Here is a 19,252-nt window from a genome sequence, read left to right on the forward strand (position 1 = left end):
CTTTATATTTTGCCATACATCAGCAAACTTTGTGTGAAAGTTTTCTAAGTTTCTCTTAAAAGCAGGATAGAGCTGGAATTTGGATTTTTTAAATCTAATCACACAATCTCTATATTTTAATACCAGAGTTTAAGCCATATGCAATTATTATCATTACGGATATTTTTAGAACAGGTTCTATTGATCCAATTTTGTTTTTATTTTGGATTTGACTTTATTTATTTTGTCATTATTCTTTATTCCTTGCTTCTTTTTCTTCCTTTCTGCCTTCTATTGATACATTTTCTATATTCCCTTTATTGGTGTTCTCTTGCTGATTTAGATACTGTAAGTTATATTTAAATTATTCTACTGATAATTCTTTGTGTTAAAAATTTGCAAAATTACAAAGTTCTTCCCAAAGACAAAATAGATTTTAGCACTCCTTAACTCCTATGCAATAACCCTCTTTCCATCAATAGCTTGTTGCCTATTTTAACACAAAATTGGACATTATTTTTATAGTGACTAGTTACTCAAATTTACCAGCATATTTTATTTTCTTATGTGTGCACCATTAATCCTTGTATCACACACCTTGCTCTGGAGTTCACTTTTCTCCTTGTGGAAGTATGTCCCTCAGCATATGGAAGATTTACCTTCATTGTCTTCCCACATTTACTATTATCAATGCAAATATTGCTGTCAGTTGGTTTCCATTTTATTATAGGCAGCCTGCTTGTAGCTTCCCTGAACATAACTAGTTTCTCATAGTATTTAAGATTTTTCTCATTTTTGTTGTACTCTCACACTGTTCTTAGGCATGCATTTGGTTTTATTTAGGTATTAAAGGCCTGGTGCACAAATTAGAGGCCAGGCCAGCGAGGGGAAGGGACATGGGAGGTTGGCTGGCCAGCCCCATCTTCTGGTCAAACCACTGGTTGAACTCCTGGTTGAGGGGACACTTTGTATATTAACCTTTTATTGTATAGGATGGCAATTGAGGTGCATTTTCCATCTGAGAAATTGAGTCTTTCGAGCCATTATTTATCTTCCATGCTCTTTTATTGAAATATACACTCGCATACCAGAAAATTCCCCCAGTAAGGTATATAGTTCAGTGGTTTTTGTATACTCACAAGGTTAGACAACCATCAGCAATATCTAATTCCATAAAATTTTTATTGCCACTCAAAGAATTATAACCATGACAATTCACTTCCTATTCTCCTCTCTCACCAGCCTCTAGCAACCCCTAAATCTACATTCTGTCTATATGAATTAGCCTATTCTGGATATTTCACATAAATAAAATCCTATAATATGTGGCCTTCTATGTCTGGCTTCTTTCACTAAGCAAAATGTCTTTAAGGTATATCTATCAATATATTATAGACTATATCAGTACATTAGTCCTTTAGTATGACTGAACAATAATCTATTGTACAGATATACCACATTTTACTTATATACTCATCAGCTGATGGACATTTAGTTTGTCTCCACTTTGTAGCTATGACAAGTAATGCAGCTGTGAATATTTATGGACAAGCTTTTGTGTGAACATATGTTTTCCATTGTCTTGAGAATATACGTAGGAGTGGAATGCTGAGTCATATGGTCCCTCTCTGTGACTTTTTGATAAACTACCAAACTGTTTTCCAAAGTGGCTACATCATATTTCATCACCAACAATATATGGGGATATCATTTGCTCCAGGTCATTGGCAACACTTGTTTTATTCTTATAATTCTAGTGCATGTGGAGTGATATCTTATTTTGGTTTTGATTAGCTTTTTTCTAATGACTAATGATGTTGACCATTTTTCCACATTCTTTTTGTATATCTTCTTGGGAGTAATGTTTATTCAAATCCTCTGCCCACTTTTTAATTGGGTTATTTATCTTTTTATTGTTGAGTTGTAAGAATGTTTTCCACGTTCTGGACACTAGATCCTTATCAGGTATATTATTTGCAAATATTTTCTTCCATTCTGTGGATTTTCTTTCAACTTTCTTGATAGTGTCCTTTGAAGCACAACTGTTTTTAATTTTAAAAAGTTGTATTATCTATTTTTTTGTTTTGTTTTGTTTGCTTGGGCATTAAATGTCCTATCTAAGAAATCATTGCCTAATCCAAGGTCATGAAGATATAAGTCTGTGTCTTCTTCTAAGTTTTATAGTTCATGCTTTTTCATTTGTGATCTGATACACTGTCAATGTCGTGTGTGGCATAAAGTCCTAAGGACTATCTTCCAACATGAATTTTCTTTTCATCTTTGACCCACCTTGAGTTTTCCTTTCTCTTTTTAAAACTTGAACAGTAATATGTATTTCATTTAAGATTTTAGAGTTAATTGTTTTACATATCTTTGTAGTTTTGTTTCTGCATAATTTTACTTTATTGTTTTTTAAGGATTATTAATCCTCCATTGAGCTTTTGCATATCTTAAACAAGATATTTGTAACTGTTTGACAGCCAGCACAAACAACTTGAGGTACAGGGAGGCAACATGTGGTATTCCTGATGTAAGAAGAAGTAGTGAGCTGCCATCATAACAAATGAGGTGGAGCGGGTCTGATAGACAAAGCAGGACTACCCACTCCAACTCTACAGCTTTGGAGTGGTCACAACTCAGAATGTAAGACACCCAACTTGGGCCAGTTTAGACTGCCCACCCAAGGCAAGGCCACAGTGGCTGAGACTCTGGCTTAGAAGCCTTGGAGATCCAGCAGGCCAACAACAGGCCTCCAGCACAGAAGACAGGAGCCAAGTCAGCTCTGCATCCTTGTAGATGTCCAGGACGATGTCAGAGATCCCACCTCACACTGGGATGTCATAGCCTTCCAGAGAAGAGCACATACCATCCCTACACACTGGAGTTGCTTGGTTCAGAGCTGTTCTCCTCCCAATGTCTATGGTCCTAAGGGAGAGGATGCAAAAGGCCTCCAGATACTACAGACCAAGATTGACTCAATTCTAAAAAGCAAGTTAGTATAGTTAATGCAAATTCAAACTTGAAAATGAACTTTTTCCTGAGGATGGCTGCTTTTTGTACAGTCATAAATTAATATAAACAGTGCCCGCTCACACACCCATCCATCCAGCCTTATCAACACTAATAAGTATCCAACATGTGCCTGTCACCTTGGCAGGCACTGAGGCAAAAAAAGAATAAGACAGTCCTCACCCTGGAAAAAAGCCACCTATCACTGGGTAAAAGGGCTTCTTAGCAAATCCTTATAAGTAAGTATTAATGCTGCCAAGATGACTTGGAGGTACTGCAGAAAGAAATTAGCCAGGGAGGAAAGGGAATCAATGTTTCAGGCAGGGTGACCGAGGCAAGAAAGTTCAAGGCCTAGTTGGTGGACACCAAGTCCAGTTTTTGGATGGGGGTAAGGAAGCTACAGAAGTTGAGATTGAAAAATCAGATAGACAGATTATATTTCATCTAAGCTAAGATGCCACTGATTATAAAGTAAACTATTATTTCATGTATAACCAAGAAAACATGCTAATTAAATTATAACACACTATTGATTGCAAAACATTTCTGAATCAGCAACCAAAATACTAGGCACTGTGCCTCTCAGAATGGATCAAATTTGGTAATTTCCCAAAGAAGAAATGAAAAAGAAATTAATATTAGAAAACAATTTTAAAAAATAAAATGAATAAGAGCCTCATATGGATATAATTTTTTATCATCATCAAATTGGTAAAATATTAATGTTAGCATGAGCAAGAGCACATTGAAATGGCAAACACGTCACTGAGAATATAAAATAGTGCTACCTTTTGGGAAATCACTTTGACTCTCATTTAGATATTAAGAACCTAAATATGTACCTATTCTTTGAGCCAATAATTCTACATATAGGAATCTGTCCTCAATCCAGAGAAAGATTTATGTACAAGAATGTGAGGTTATCCTATATAAAAAGATGTAATATGCAAATGGTCGTTACGCCATGAAGCGTAACAATCAACTGCATAATGACTGGATCACGGATCAGCAGGACTGTGGAGCAGTGAGCTACAAGTGAGTGGCAGAGAGCTTCAGGAGGGGGCAGGGCAGCAAACTATGAGGGGGGAGGGAGGGAGGGGAGGGAGAGAAGGGGCAGGAGGAACTACAGAAGGGCAGGGCAGTGGGTGGACAGCTACTGGAGGGCGGCAGCGAGCTACTGGTGAGCTACTGGCACACAGATTTGTGCTAAGGGCTACTAGTTTATAATAACAAAAATATAAGCTACATTAATAGCACATTATCATTGAATATACTGTTGACCTTTGAACAACACAGGTCAAGCCTCTGCATATAACTGGTATAAATTAATCATATGAAATGTTAGCCAAGCACTAAAATACTCTTAAAATATTTAATAACATAGGAGGAATCTCATGATGTAATAGTAAATTTTAAAAGAGATGAGACAAATCTACCCTAGGGAGGGAAAAATCTAATAAAGAAGGAGCAGTCATTTTTGGTTACTTCTGAGTGGTAGCATTGGCAACATTTTCCTTCTTATAATTTTTACTCTAGGCCCAATGCATGGAAATTCGTGCAAGAGTAGGCCTTCCTTCCCTGGGCTGCCGGCACCGGCTTCGCTCCAGCACCCAGGACCTGGGCTTCCCTCCTCGGGCCTCCCACAGACATCCAGGACCTGGGCCAGCTTACCCGGGACCCTGAGCAGCTTCCCCGAGCCAGGCCCTGGCTTTGTCAGGAAGGACGTCCAGAATGATGTCTGGAAGACGCCAGGTCTATCCGGTCTAATTAGCATATTACCCTTTTATTAGTATAGATTTTTTTTTTTAGTTTTTCTACTATGTTTATGTTTTCTTCTAATAACCTCTTCCCCAAAGCAATGTGTTTTATAAATTCTACTTGTAAAAATTAAATCATGGTAGAGCATGTAAGCCTGTGTACTGTACACATGGAGACAGAATCGCCAATAGGCGCCTCTCATATTAAATAGTGATTATACAGACTCATCATGAATGCTTAAAATTTCCTGCTAAAATGTTAGATGGGATCCAGCAGGGTTCATGCATAACTTCCATGTCTCCCAGTGAGCACCCACTGTGAGTCAGGACCATACTAAACTTATAAGCAAGAAGCCCCATAAGGGTAGTGAGTTCGCACAGTTTGAACATGGTAGAGCTGGGATTTGAACCCAAGTCTCTCTCACCAAAGACTCATACTCACTCCCCTGCACCATCTGTCTCCCAGATGCTTTCAAAACACATCCAGGTGAAATTAAGGAAGAACAACCTTCTGTTCTTTCCATCAGCAAGCAGGAGAGACTGTGTACCAAGTATGGAGTGACCACGGCCATTTCTGGAGGAACTTGACAGAGGTGGGTGACAGAGGCCTTCCAATCATGTGGAGCAGACTGGCTACTATGGGGCCAGATTCCCAGCTTATCAACTGCTAACCTCAACACCTGAGAAAGCGGTTCTGTCTGCCGTCTGTGATCACTGAGATCACGGCGCGATGCCATTTACCCACCTGGCAAGGTAAGGCGACTTGTGGAGCTGGTGCTCGGGGCTGGGGAGCCATGAGAGTGCTTCTTTGCGCCTGCAAAGAGGAAGAAGAGGATGATGAAAAATAGGGTCGTGCACAGACCTCTCAGACAGGTAAATGCTCCTCTAAAACGTTATCAGGTGATTCAAACGTCTGGGTCTGGAAATGTTTGGAAGAAGGTTGGGTGAGGTTGTAAGCAGCGTGTATTCCGTGGTCCAGAAAAGCCAGGAGCGCAGCTTCAACACCTGCACGTGAGGTCACTCTCCGTCTCCTGGTTGGCAGGTTGGGATGTCGGGGACCAACACACCAAGCAGGGCTGCACTGAGACTCTCCAGGGAAACTTGCTGAATAAGCAGTAGCATGAGCACCTGGCCCAGAGGTCCTGGCTTCCTGGGACCAGGGAAGAGTTCCAGCATTGGATTGCTAAGGCCCCCAGAGGATCCTAACATGCACCAGAACAAAGAATCCTGCTGTGGAAGGGGTGTTCTGAACTTAGGATCAAGGAATCAAGGGTTTGCCCAAGCTTTGTCCATTTACTCCCTATTGAACCTTAAATATGTTAACTTGATTTCTTGGAAGCTCAGGTCTTCATCTGCAAAAGGAGGGCAATAACAATGATATCAAAGTGTGCTGGTGGGGACTGAAGTAGCCAAGGTGTGTGAGAGCGCTCAGAGAGTGTGGAGACCACACAGATGCTAGGGTGTGGAAGTCTTCCCTGATCACGAAGCTGGCAATGGAGTTCCTATCAGGAAAGAAATATCTTCATTCATACAAACAGCTGAGGGGCTTTGTGGGAATGAGAAGGCAGACCCCAATATGTGGATCAGGAAAGAGAGAGCAAAACTAAAGAGGGCTAATTGTTCTGCAAAAAGACGTGAATATGCACGTGCAAGCACGCGCATGTGTGTGCATGCATGTACATACATATACCCATACATATTTTATTTTATACATAAAAACTAGAATCCTAGTGCATGAAATTCATGCACAGGTAGGGTCCCTAGCAGCTGCTGACTACTGGCCAGAGCTTCCCTTCATTCTGACCTGCTCTGCTGCTCCAAGCTGGCCTTGGCCTTGGGACCCAGAGCTCACCCTGGGATTTGGTGTGGATCTCGCTCCCCTCTGTGACTCAGAATTCACCATCAGCACTTTTCAATCCTGGCTGTGCATTAGGAGCATCTGGGGATTTTAAAGAAATTGTGCGGATCCCCAGGCCCTGCCCCCCGAAAGGCTGCTTTAATTGGTCTGGGGTAGAGCCTGGGCCTGGGCATTTTCAAAGTTCCTGAAAGACGTCTCTCTCAGCCCTCAGGGAGGCATTCTTCCTTCTAAACAACTGGTGAGCATTACCTCCATGGAATGATGAGAATCCTGTCAATGGCTTCTTTTCATTTTTATTTGCTTTTCCAGGAAACTCAGACCTACTTCACGACTTAGTGCTGGGCCCTGGGGGGCCTCTCAGCCTGCTTGGCTGCATGCTAACGAGCCCCAGGTCCATACTGTCTACCTGTCGCTCAACTCGCTGCCTGCGGTTTTATTCTGCTTCCTTAACCCAGTGGTCGGCAAACTCATTAATCAACAGAGCCAAATATCCACAGTACAGCGATTAAAATTTCTTTTGAGAGCCACATTTTTAAAACTTAAACTTCTTCAATGCCACTTCTTCAAAATAGACTCGCCCAGGCCGTGGTATTTTGTGGAAGAGCCACACTCAAGGGGCTCGCAAGTCGCAGTTTGCCTTACCCTTTCATAACAAACAAAAAAACACAAGTTGATTAAATGTATGTGATTTTAGAATTCTGAAATATTTTATAGTTGAGGTAGGTAAAATGAAAACGAGTAAATAACTACATCAGTGCGTCAGCTAACCTTCATTATCCTCATCTATAAAGATTTAAAAATATCAATTTCTGTATCTATTTGTGAGGATCAAGTGAGAATACGCAGGTGAAAATGCTTGGCCAACGTAATGTTTGTTATTTACATTCAAAAGAAAGGTGTGTGTGTATATGTGTGTATGTGCGTGTGTGTGTGTATGTGTGTGTGTGTGTGTGTGGGTGAAGTAGCTGGTATGTCATCTTGGGAGAAAAGCACTTAAGGTCATGAATTACATCGTCCTTGACCTACAGCATCTGAATGCCCAAAGAGTAAACAACCCAATCAGTCAGCCCGGGGCAGAAATGTCATCACCTCGGCTTGAGGAACTGGCAGTAACTCTTGACAAACAAATAGCTTTCAGATATTTCAAAGCAATGAATGCCCTTGGTTGGTTCAGCTAAAGGGCAATAAATGCAATTCATCAGGAGGACTGGAAAAGAGGGCGGCATGGAAATGACAAGCACCGCTGACCGCTTTGGGGCAGCAAACACACCTAAGACTCAGGCGTGGGATTAGCACTAAACCCCGGTGACTTACAGCTTGAGCTCAAACAAAAACTCTCCCTTCTGCCCAATGGGGTGGCCCCGCCAAGCCCAAGCCTGCTGGGAAAGCATGATGTAAGAGCCGTGAGACCAAGTGTCATTGTGAGTAATAGACCAACAACAGCAATGTTGTTATGACACGAGCAGATCCCCCAGGCAGAGGCGGCTGCTGAAAGACTAAACCGGAAAAAGTGCCTGTCAGCCAGGAGTCCTCCATCCCTCCCGGTTAGCAATTGCAAGGCTGCCTGATGGATATCCACAAGCTTCGATCCATTGCTATTGCTAAGCACATCTACCAACCTCTTCTCTGTGTCCCATTAGGGGTGTGGCGGACAGCACCGAGCCGTCCGTCACCTGATGCCCGAGAACAAATCATCCTTTTGCCTTTTCACGGCCCTGATGAAACAGCATCCAGAGAAGTCCACCTTCTGCTCGGGGCTCTGGGAGGCCTGAGAGTGTGAGGGTCCCCACCTGCCTGCGCTTCCCTAAGAGCTGTTTTCCGATAGCATATTAATGAGAGCGGCCCGTGCAGAGTCTTTAGTAACATTTTTCCTCCACGGTGCAACCACCATCAGTACTGTGCTTGCTTCTGTGAGACTTCACCTCAGTTCATCACACAGAACAATGATCAAGACCACAAGAGCTATTCAGACATGTGACACTACCTGAGGCTTAAATAAGGGGGCCTTAACACCTGAATATGCTTTGGGGTTGGGCATGTGAATGAGGAGTCTGAAAAAACATTCACTACCTCTGGCCTGGTGATTGTACATCTCAGAAATTTTTCCAGTGGAGATACTCAGAAATCCAACCAAGCCTTATGTACAAAGAGCTCCATTGCTACGTTAGTTACAGCTTTCAAAAATAAAAGTGTGTAACTTAATTGTCCAACAGAGAGGTGGTTAAGTAAAATGGTGCTAGGGTCACAAAACAAAATATTATGTTGCTATTTAAATTACATTAATAAAGAGGTATTATATAGTGTGTGTATTTTTTTGTGTGTGTGTGTGTGCGTGTGTTTGTGTGTGTGTGTGTGTGTGTTTTGTTTTTTATGGGACAATGCTAACAATCTAATATTATGTGGGTAAAACCATAATACAAAATTAAATGTACTGGACTGAATGGCCTCAGCTGTGTAAAAATGTATAGCAAAAACCAGAAGGAAGTTCAGTGAAGAACTGACAGGGGATAATCCCTGGATAGGGTATTACCAATGATTTTAATTGCATCATACTTCTTGATGTGTTTCAAAATAAGAACTGCTTTTTCTTTCAGAAAAAAAATTAAAAACACATTTTAATATGTGGCAGGTACAGCTGCTTTAGATGAACACCACAGTCCAGAAAAACAAGCCAGTGGAATTACTACACAGGAGCAACAGGGCAGGTGGCCTGGGGAAGAGGGTGGTGTTTGTGTAATGCCCTCCCTCACCACTAGGGGAGCCCCTCTTAGTGATGGTCTGAAGGAGGAAAGCCACTTGTAGGCCCACAGATAAGGGTAAGGACCATTCCCTGCTCAGACTCTGTACCTTCATGGCTGGAGAGAGGGAACATATTGCCAGGTAGCCCTCACAAGAGGAGAAGGAAAAATGTTTGTAATTTGAAAACTAACATCGCAGGACTATAAAATATAATATCATGGTACCCAGAAGAAAACTGAACATACGGAAGCCAACCTAATTCCATGACTGCAGGCATTTCTTATACCTCCCAGGAGCTTCTGATAACCCATACACCTTACAAGAGATCATCTGACACATGATACACCATGTGTATCTTCCAGTGTGCAGGCAAAAGCACAGGTATCTGGGCATCACGTGGCGTTTGGAGGAATGCGAAGGAGATGGGTTGTTGAGTAAGTTCAGACAGCCCCACATCTGGGACAGCACACAGACAACCAGGAAAAACATTAAAAGAACAAACAGCCTTTTCATTTTTCGAATTCCAATCAAGAGGTGAATGCATTGTTTTTATTTGGTAACCAGAAGAACATATAGGTATGTATTCACTGCTGGTTGCTGGGGGGAAGTATGCACGGAGGACCCGTCAGCCTCCTCTGCAATAAAGACTTACAACAGACACGGGATTTACTGAGAGCAGTTAGAACACCCTGTTTTACACAAGCCCCTATGTTTTATTTCTGTGTTTGGAGATGTAACACCATGACATTTGACATACAAGTTTCAGTACAAGCCAGTATCACAGGGATCAAAACATTCTTGTTTAGGATGAATGGCCACTCTCTTGCCCTTTGATACACAAATGTGAATTACAGCCTGCCTTTTATCGGCTTGGAACATATTTCACATGGTGGAAGTCCATAAAGCAGAGGCCCGTCCATTTCACCATCTTTCCGTGCAGAGGAGCATTGGGAGAACACACCCAGAGATCCCTTCCTGATCCCTCCAAAGAGCTGTTCACTTGGCACCATCTGAATTGGGGTTTGGGGTTTGCTTTCTGCTTGCCTCCCTCTTTTGAATCTTGGCAAGCATTTTGACATTCATCCAGGCAGCACCCACAAATCCAGCTGAACAACAGCAGAATCTAAGGCTCAGATGAGCTCATTTACCCATTCGCGTATGGCCAGCGCCCTCATTAGGAGAGTGTGCACACCAGGGTGAGGGCCCGCCACCCCAAGGAAAAAATCCTGTAACAGCAAAATCTGCGCTCTGTGCAGAGGAAGACACTAACAGCATCGCATTAGCCCGACGTGACTCTCCTGGCTTTGGGAAACTGAGTTCCCATGAGGATTCCCTTCTCCTGCTCCCCTTCCCCAATCTGGTCCCTCTTCCCTGATTCCTCCTACCCAACATGCCCTCATGTGGCTCAGACAAGAACAACACGGCAAGCAGAACAGTGTGCCTTGTCAAGAAGCAAAAGAAGGGATTTGCAAAAAGGTACAAAATTGAGAAGAAAAGAAGAGAAAGGTCAGAGAAAGGGTGTGAAAAAGAGAGCGGACTGTTCAATCAGGTGAGGGGAGAAATCAGGCCGGACCATGGGCCCCAGAGCTGATAAAATCCTACCTGAGCTCTACAAATAAAAACAGCAAATACTTTAAAAAACTTTTTACAGCATACAAAATTGTATAAAAATATCGTCAAAGCAGGAAAAAGGAAAATGTAGACTCTACAGTTCTCCCTCAAGAATCAGTTGCTGGGCAACACCTCTGGTCTTAACTAGAAATCTATGTATCTGGGTGTGTGACTGTGATTCTGTGCCATCACACAGACACCCAAAGACAAGGACACGGGTACACAAATCCCCACCCCAAGATAGGTCACGGCAGAGAAGCAAAGACTATAACGACGTGCCATTCCAAAGCCATTGGGTTCTAATGGACTTTATTTAAATGAGTTCCCCTGCACCACGGCATGTCTGAGGAATGCTTCTGCAGCTCCCACCGATTCATGGGTGAGGTTCAGGAATCGTGGCTGAAGCTGGCAAAGCCAAGAGCCTCCACCACGGCACTGAGCGGCCTGCCTCAGCCCCCAGTTCCCCTGGAGATGTCAGGATTCGATCCATTTCCACGTGGGCACAGAAGCCAGAACAAATATAAATTCATTCCAAATACATCTGCCAGTATTTAAAAAAACAACAACAAAGGGTGAGGTGTGGGGCATGGGTTCAAATGATCGGGAATAAATTGTGTAAGGGGACTTCCGTGAGTTTCAGTCTGGGTTCCCCGGGCACCCCACTCTTGTTTAAGGTAAAAACAAAATGTTCTTCTGATGAAGCAGTTCTTTTCCGGAGCATCAGGCTTGTACAAATGTCCGGTGAGAACATCCAAAGGGATCACTCCCATTTGTCTAACCTCCCTGGACCCAAATTCACTTCTCCGGTGAACTTGGCCTCATGTGCTACACGGTTGTTTCCATTCTAATTCTAGTAGCACCTCTGTGCCCATCAGGGCCTTTGATGAGAGGAAACCCTAATGCCTGGAATGTGTACTTGGCAGGTAAAGTGTCTCTTGGTCCTCGAGGGATATTTCAGAGCAATAGTGTGCTGTTCGTTACAGCTTTTCCATTAAGTTCATTTTCTAAACGATAATGGGGCCTTTTACTCACGGATCGGTGTTGATGAATTGCAAGTATGGCTTTCCACTTATTCACACGGGAGATCCAATATCACACCATTAGTGCAGCATCATGTTCTTTAACGTCCAGGGCTGCTGTGATTCAGAGCCACGCCGACCATGGCATCAGCAGAGCAACACTGGCCACGGTCCCCCACACGGCGCGAGAGTCCACTTGGGGTTTTCAATGCTTCAGCTTGAATTTATAAATAAATCCACAGGAGTGGTGTCATCACCCCTTTAGGAAGAGCGTTTTCAGAAGAATCTTGTTTTGCATTTGTTGTTGTTTTTCTTAAATCCAAAAGCCATAGAAAAAATTTTATCTTTTCATAAACTTGGCTCTGACAATTTTCCCCAGATGACCTGCAGTTTCCCATCCCTCATGAAGAGCCGCCGTGTTACTAGCTATCTCTGCATACTTAGAGCACAAGCCTTTAGCGATATGCTTGGCCTATGGGAGACATCAACTAAATCGCCAGGTGAGTTCGCACCCTCAGGTGGACAGTGGAATTCCGCTGGACAATTCTCCATGTGCCCCCTGGAGGCGAGTGCCAGACACCATAGTGAACCCGTGGTGATTCCTGGTGGAATGTGTGGGGATCTTGGTATTAGGACAAAGTTTCCAATTGAGAGAAAAAAAAAATTCCTGGATTCCCTAAATCCCCTCTACTTGGGACATAATACTGCGTACATGGGATTTAATCTCAGAGTCTTCTCTATCTCATTATCAGAAAAGGAGCTTTGTGCTTTTTTTCTTTTGTTTTTCCCCATACTCCATGGGAATGTTATCAAGTAATTTCTATCATGTAAGTCTCCGATCAAGGGTTAATAATAGAAGAACATATATTATACAGGGCATTCCCCAAAAATGTATACACACTTTAACAGCTGATAGCTCAATTTTGAAAATGAAATATATTGTAATAAACATTGCCTTTATAATTATTCCAAGAGTATGTATATATGTTTAGGAAGATCCTATATATTCTATCTAGCTATCATCTATCTATCTATCTATCTATCTATCTATCATCTTTGTATCTATCATCTATATATCTAGAGAAAGGTGATCCACAATAGAAGTGGCACTAAACGACCAGTATCTTTACTCCTAAAATATGGGTCACAATATTAATCTCCATCCCTTTGTCTGCTCTCTGTCTCACATCCTGTGATAACACTGCTCCTAATTTTCTACTTCTCACATTTACTAAAGGCATGGTTCTAGGTGGGATACGTAACAAAATGGCTTTAAGTCTGCAAATGAAGTAGACAGGTACACTAGATTATGCTTTGGCTCTGTGAGGTTTAGATATCATTTTATTGTTTAAGTATACCAGGTCCTTAATGGGATCCCATCAGATGTTTTCGATGGTTTTTAAAAGCCCCAAGAATGAAATGGGCAGTGGAAGAAAATCCATTTGAACTTAATGGGTTAGAAACGAGTCCCTTGCGTGCTACCATAAGCTGTTTGGTAGGCTCATAAACCAAGAAAGGTTGGTGTGAATAAAAGATGGAACAAAGACCTCCTTACAGTAGTCATTATGCCACAGAAACATGCCACATCAACAACACTTGGATGAAGAGCTGTTTGGACTCCAGTTGTCACTTGTCCCTCAAAGACATGGAGAACTTGGTTTGTCTTTGGTGGGAATGTCCCTACCACTTTCCTTGCACACCAGTCAAGTCTTATTTCCAGTGTGTGGGCCCGTGCTTTCTATGAGACAATGTAACACACAGTAAGATGCCACAGTCCGAGCGATGGAAGGAAGCATGTCCTGTATCACTGCTCAATATGGAAGAAGGTGTTTCAAGAGAACCAACAGACCATAGAAAGTGAGCTAGAGTTTTAGAGAAGTTGTTAGTCCAGTCAATACGAGCTTGGAATCATTATTTTAATGTTTTATCTGCTCCAGTATCAATTCATAGCATAATAACACATTGTTTTATGTTTTCAAAAAAAAAAAAAATAGATCATTCTGCATCTTTACTCAATGTCCTTTCAAAAACAGTTTTTAAAAGAATATATAAGTAAAAGTTACATGGAGCTTTTATTTTCCCACACAGAGAGTTCCGAGCAGAGTCTATACTGAATGAAATTCTATTCCCATTCCTTTTTCAGCTAATGAATGACTTAAAGCAAATGAAGTATATTTTCATTCTATTGGTGCTAAAAAAGAAATGGCTATATTCCTGTGTCTTTTTTTTTTTTTTTAATAGTGTTTAGTCTTGCTCGTTAGAGTATAAAAGGGAAGCTGTAGGCTTTCTATTAGGACTGGCTGCAAAGCCCAGCATACAAAAATATGGAATCGATTTGAGGTAAAAGGTCAGGTTCCAAAGTCAAGTACTGGATGTAGTCCATCCTGTACCAGACCAGAACATCTCTAAGACCACTATTTGCAAACTGATGTCCCACAGATTGAATGCAGGTCATAGGCACATTTTCTCTGACCAACACAGTGTTTGTAAGTTTCTGAATTAGTAGCCAATGTTTAAAATTTTGGAGAGGGTTCCTATAAAATCTTTGTTATTTATCAAGATCCTTATTCCTGCCCACTAGTGTAGCTCAGTGGTTGAGCATCGAACCATGAACCAAAAGATCATTGGTTCAGTTCCTGGTCAGGGCGCATGCCAGGGTTGTGGGCTCCATCCCTGTAGGGGGCGTGCAGGAGACAGCCCATCGATGTTTCTCTCTCATCAATATTTCTATCTCTTTATCCCTCTCCCTTCCTCTCTCGAAAATCAATAACAACATACTTTTAAAGGACTCTGATTCCTAAGCATTCCCATAGCTGACTAGCAACTGTCCCCTTGAGCCAGGACTCTTAACTCCTCCCTCTCCCTGCCACTCTTCACTGCCTCCCTAAACACCAAAGCCCATTATGAATTGCCAGTTATCGCAATAACTCTGAGAGCTGTGGCTTGCTTTTCTCACTTACCAGAACTGCTATGGCTGTGGTTGAATTTGTGACCACCTTGTTTACTGTGGTTACTGTTGGGAAAAGCAGGGGGAGGCTCAAAAAAATGTGTGTGATTCCCGGGCAAAATGAAGAACCCTGTTCCAGTATCAGTGCGCCACAGGCATGCGCAGGAGTTCTTCAGGCCTTTGAGGGGCGGGCTCAGCGAGGCAAAGGCGTTGCAGATGACAAACATACTCTCCCTATTCCCTTCTGAAGAAATGCCAACGTTTTGCCTTAGTTGTGAGCGGATTTTTAAGTGTTTGTTTTTGTGCTTTTCTAAATGTAGAAATAAAATGTGCGGGCAACGCCCTCGGGTGTAGCATAGAGCCCTCTCTTCCCGTTACAAATCCCACTCGTTCACACGGATCCATGCGATTCCCCTTGGGAGGGACTCACATACTCCTTTGTGAACCACAACCGTGTCTTTAGAATCAGTTTCATCCAAATCACACCATTTAGGCCCATAAAATTGCTTTCCCAGCACTCCACTGGGTCTCGCCTGACTTGGTTTCAGGGGCCTGTGTCTTGATTCTCTTTCCAGGCTACGCCTTATTCCTGATTTGTGCTGTGAATCATCTCCTATTAGGTACCTCTAAAGGCTCACTGAAATGAACAGAATTCTCTGCCACATCTCCCTGCTACAAAGGCCCCCAGCACTTGCTGGAACAGACAGAAGAGCAATTAAGTCAAAGCACAGATCGCCAAAAGAAGAGAACCCACCAGTGGTCACATTGTCAATAACCAAGTAGCCACGATGCTACCCTGTGAAACCACTGAACAGCATGGTCATCAACAGAAACATTCAGGTTCTTATGAATGAAAGCACAGATAAATTAAGCATCAAAGATTGCTATAGGAAACATCATTTTTATAAAACAAAAGGAATCTCATAGTATATAGATGGAAAGAAAAGACTAAGAACAATTTTTTTAAGTCTGAAGGGAACCTGGTGGAAAAAAAAAAAGAAAAAAAAAGAAAAAAAAAAAAAAAGGAATGTTCCTGGCTCCGGAAAGGGGAAACCAGAAGCTGGGAGGGAAGCCCGCCCGGCTGTCTCCACCGTCGGCAGCCCGTGCAAAAATCACGACACAGAGTAACGGCATGGGCAGTAATAAAATGGCAACTGCTGTCTGCGTGGCCTTTTCAGGCCTTTCTCAGCATCTCCATGATGTCCACTGTCATCAGGCCAGACGAGTGCCTTGAAAGCCAGGGCATTAGCAAAGGATTCTGAGGAAGTCCTTCATGTTTTGGTTCTGTTTGTGCAAAATCTCAAGTTGTTTTGTTTTCTGGGGGTTGGGGGTAGGGACCATCCCCCAGAGTTCTAAGGCCCCCAAGCCAGCTCCCAGCCAGTCATCTGGGAGGAGATGGCATGAGACAAGGCCAAGGGTGGGGGGCCTTGTTTTTGAAAGTTGCACGCCATCCCAAGCTTTGTGGAAGGAGGAGAAGAAGGAGAATGAAGAAGCTCAGCTAAAATGATGCAAGACATTGGCAGCCTCTCTTATTGTCTGGGAGGTGTTTTTTACTCTTCTGAATCTGAAAAAAAGAAAAAGAAAAAGAAGAGTGTCAATGCTGCCTTTCCCCCCCTTCTCCACCCACCAGGTCTGAGGAGAAGAAAATCTGAGGGCAAAAAAAAAAAAAAAAAGGGTGGGGGGGAGAACACCAATTAAACATTTCAAGGCTAGTCATGGCTGTCTCCTTTGTAACATAATCGCTCTGTTCATAAAGGGAAAATCTCAGTGAGAATTGTAAGCACAGATCACGTTTGAAACGAGATCACCAAACATTTGGCTCATGCAGTATGGATATTAAGACACCTTATTTTGCCATCAAGATGACAGTGATGACCAACTCTGGTCCATCTGCTCCAGAGGTCAAAAATCAGATTCATCTAACTTGACATTTCAATGCCAAAAGCAACGTCCCTCTATCACAGGGGTGGAGAATGTCTGGCCCTGGGGCTATATAAGGCCCACAAAACCATTTGGTCTGGCCCTGCCAAGACGTTAGGGGTGAGTTAATTAAATGTTTGACCAAATAGAGCAGGCTAATTTTCAAGTTGATAATTTTGTATGGCCCACAAATGGTGTTAAAAATATCCAAATGGCCCTTGGGTGGGGGGTGTGTGGAGGAGGGCGCGCAAAGTTCTCCACTCCTACTCTATCAGAATTTTTGTCTCACCCTCAGAAGTTTCCCAAAATATTTAAAGCAAGATGTTAAATTCATTGTGCAGATGGATAAATCCCCTGAATTCTCTACTACTGGACCCAGAGAGAGATGGGAGAGGAAGAAGACACAGATGAAAGAGGACCAAGTGAATGGGAATAGACAATACTGGATTTTTCTCACTGGCCTACTCTATAACACGTAACCTCAATGGACGTAGGACAGAATTTTATAAAAGTAAGCAAACAAACAAGAACCACTATGTTCAGCTTCCCATACACGCTGCATGCTCTGCAAATCCTCACATCTCACAGTTCGAGAGGGTTTCCTCTAGTGCAGGGCTCCAAAGGGATGGGGGACTTTAAGAAGAATAACACCATCATCGGAGTCTTTAGAGGACAAGGAAAGTTTCCCGCTCAACGTTAAAGTGTAAGATACTCTCCTAACTAAGACTTAGTCTAAATCAGGCAGCAGACTCATTGAGGGACAGAAGAGCCCTTCCTGATCTATTAATTACAGTGGAGTCTCAATTTTCCTGGGGCCATTGATCCAGACCTCTTTCTCCATTCTGGTCTTGTGTGTGTTTACCCTCCATTAGCACCTTCACCCATCTGGGGGAAATAACAGAAAAAAAAGAAAAACTTCCAACCAATCACTGCACTTTGATTCTAGCATTTCCAGTGAGGGAAATTGACAGAGAGGGGAAAAGGAAACACACGCTGAAATCAAGGGTTAGAAAATTTCCATTGTGTCTGATTTTCTTTGTGCATCTTGGTCCACATAGTATCTGCCAGATAGGACTCCTCAGTTCTCTGGCCCTGTCAGCAGTTGGAGGTTATATGTAATAAGACTCCTTTTAGATGGTCATCATAGTACTAACCACCTTAAGAGATGTCCCAAGGCCCTCTAATGTAAAACCCAATTTTGTTATGATGACATAAGGCTAGTTTAATTTTTAAACATATGACCAATTGGTTGGAAGGAAACCAGGGGCAGCTACCTGGAGATGGCTGACCTGGACCACTGTTAACCAGGGCACCTCAAGTATCCAATAAGGAAAGTGTGTCTCCTCCTTCGTGCAGCCTGGGTTAGTAGAGACCCACTGTCTAGACTGCTGGGTCCCAGAGATGGGAAGAGGGCCATCTGGGGTGTTAATGGGACCCAAAGGCCTCTCGGAAAAGGTGACCCTCCCTTTCTAGTCATTGCTTATGAGAGAGGTGGTGGAGTGGCTGCTATGGAAGTCTACCCTCCCTCCTCCACCTCCAATCAAGGGATGGAGGAAAAGAGTTGGTCAAGAAGTAGAGGGAAGGGGTACGTAAAGGAAGCTTGTATATCTGAGCTATGTTTGAGTTCCTTGTCAGGAAGTACAACCAACAGTGAAAGAACAAGAGGCAGATATTTTGTAGCTGAGACTGTGGCCTGCGTGACCATCCCTAGTCTTCCCCAAACACATGCACTCTCTAAAGTAACTTTTATTTATGGATCTCTTAAGGCACTTACTCCAAGGAGACCAGTATCATAGCTATCTGCAGGGAGAAGTCCCACCCCAGACTCCTTGACTAGGTGGGAGATACCTCATTTATCTTTATAACTCTTCTTACATGTAGTGCAATGCCTGACACATAGCATATGCTCGACAAATATTTTTTAATTGAAAGGAAGTAAATTTAATACGCATGAGGCAGATGGGACAGATATAGGCATAACGATGAGTAGGGAATTGTTCTCCATTTTTTTCTAATGTTGACTTTTATTACATTAATAAGAAAATCATAAATACACTGACTTTTATTTTATTCAATTGCAAAGCATGATATGTCAAAAATTTTATTCCCTATAAAGAAATATCCTCACTACCAGTGGCTTTGTGTGGGGTAAATCTCCCAGAGAAGGTGCACCTGCTATGCAGGCAGCTGTGCCAGGGTTTGTAAATCATGCCTGCCCCTCTCCTCACGCTACAATTCTTCTCCTGAACTTCAAACGTCCTACACTTGCTTTATTGTATTTTCGTTTTGTGTATTTTTTTTTTCAATTTAAACTACAATTGCAGAAGCATTTTAAACTCAAGTTGGGTGAGACTACAATGCATATGAAAATGGGTATCTTAAGACAATATAAGAAGCCACTTTGTGTTTAACT

The 19,252-nt window shown here is 42.5% G+C and overlaps 1 protein-coding gene across 8 annotated transcripts in view; it reads right to left on the minus strand.

Moving 5' to 3' along the window:
• Positions 1-19,252, minus strand: part of PDE1C (phosphodiesterase 1C) — a gene marked incomplete at its 3' end in the record, with an annotated part of 257,690 nt that overhangs the window by 9,750 nt on the left and 228,688 nt on the right. For 7 of the 8 annotated variants that reach the window (XM_084896855.1, XM_084896859.1, XM_084896858.1 and 4 more), the window contains one exon: positions 5,491-5,559. In XM_084896855.1, coding sequence (XP_084752981.1) covers positions 5,491-5,559 — 69 coding nt within the window. Of the gene's footprint in view, positions 1-5,490; positions 5,560-9,929; positions 16,484-19,252 lie in introns of those variants that run through there. The other variant, XM_084896860.1, reaches the window with a different exon arrangement.

This window comes from Pipistrellus hanaki (genome assembly GCF_964339955.1).
Source record: "Pipistrellus hanaki genome assembly, chromosome: 10".
NCBI lineage: Eukaryota > Metazoa > Chordata > Mammalia > Chiroptera > Vespertilionidae > Pipistrellus > Pipistrellus hanaki.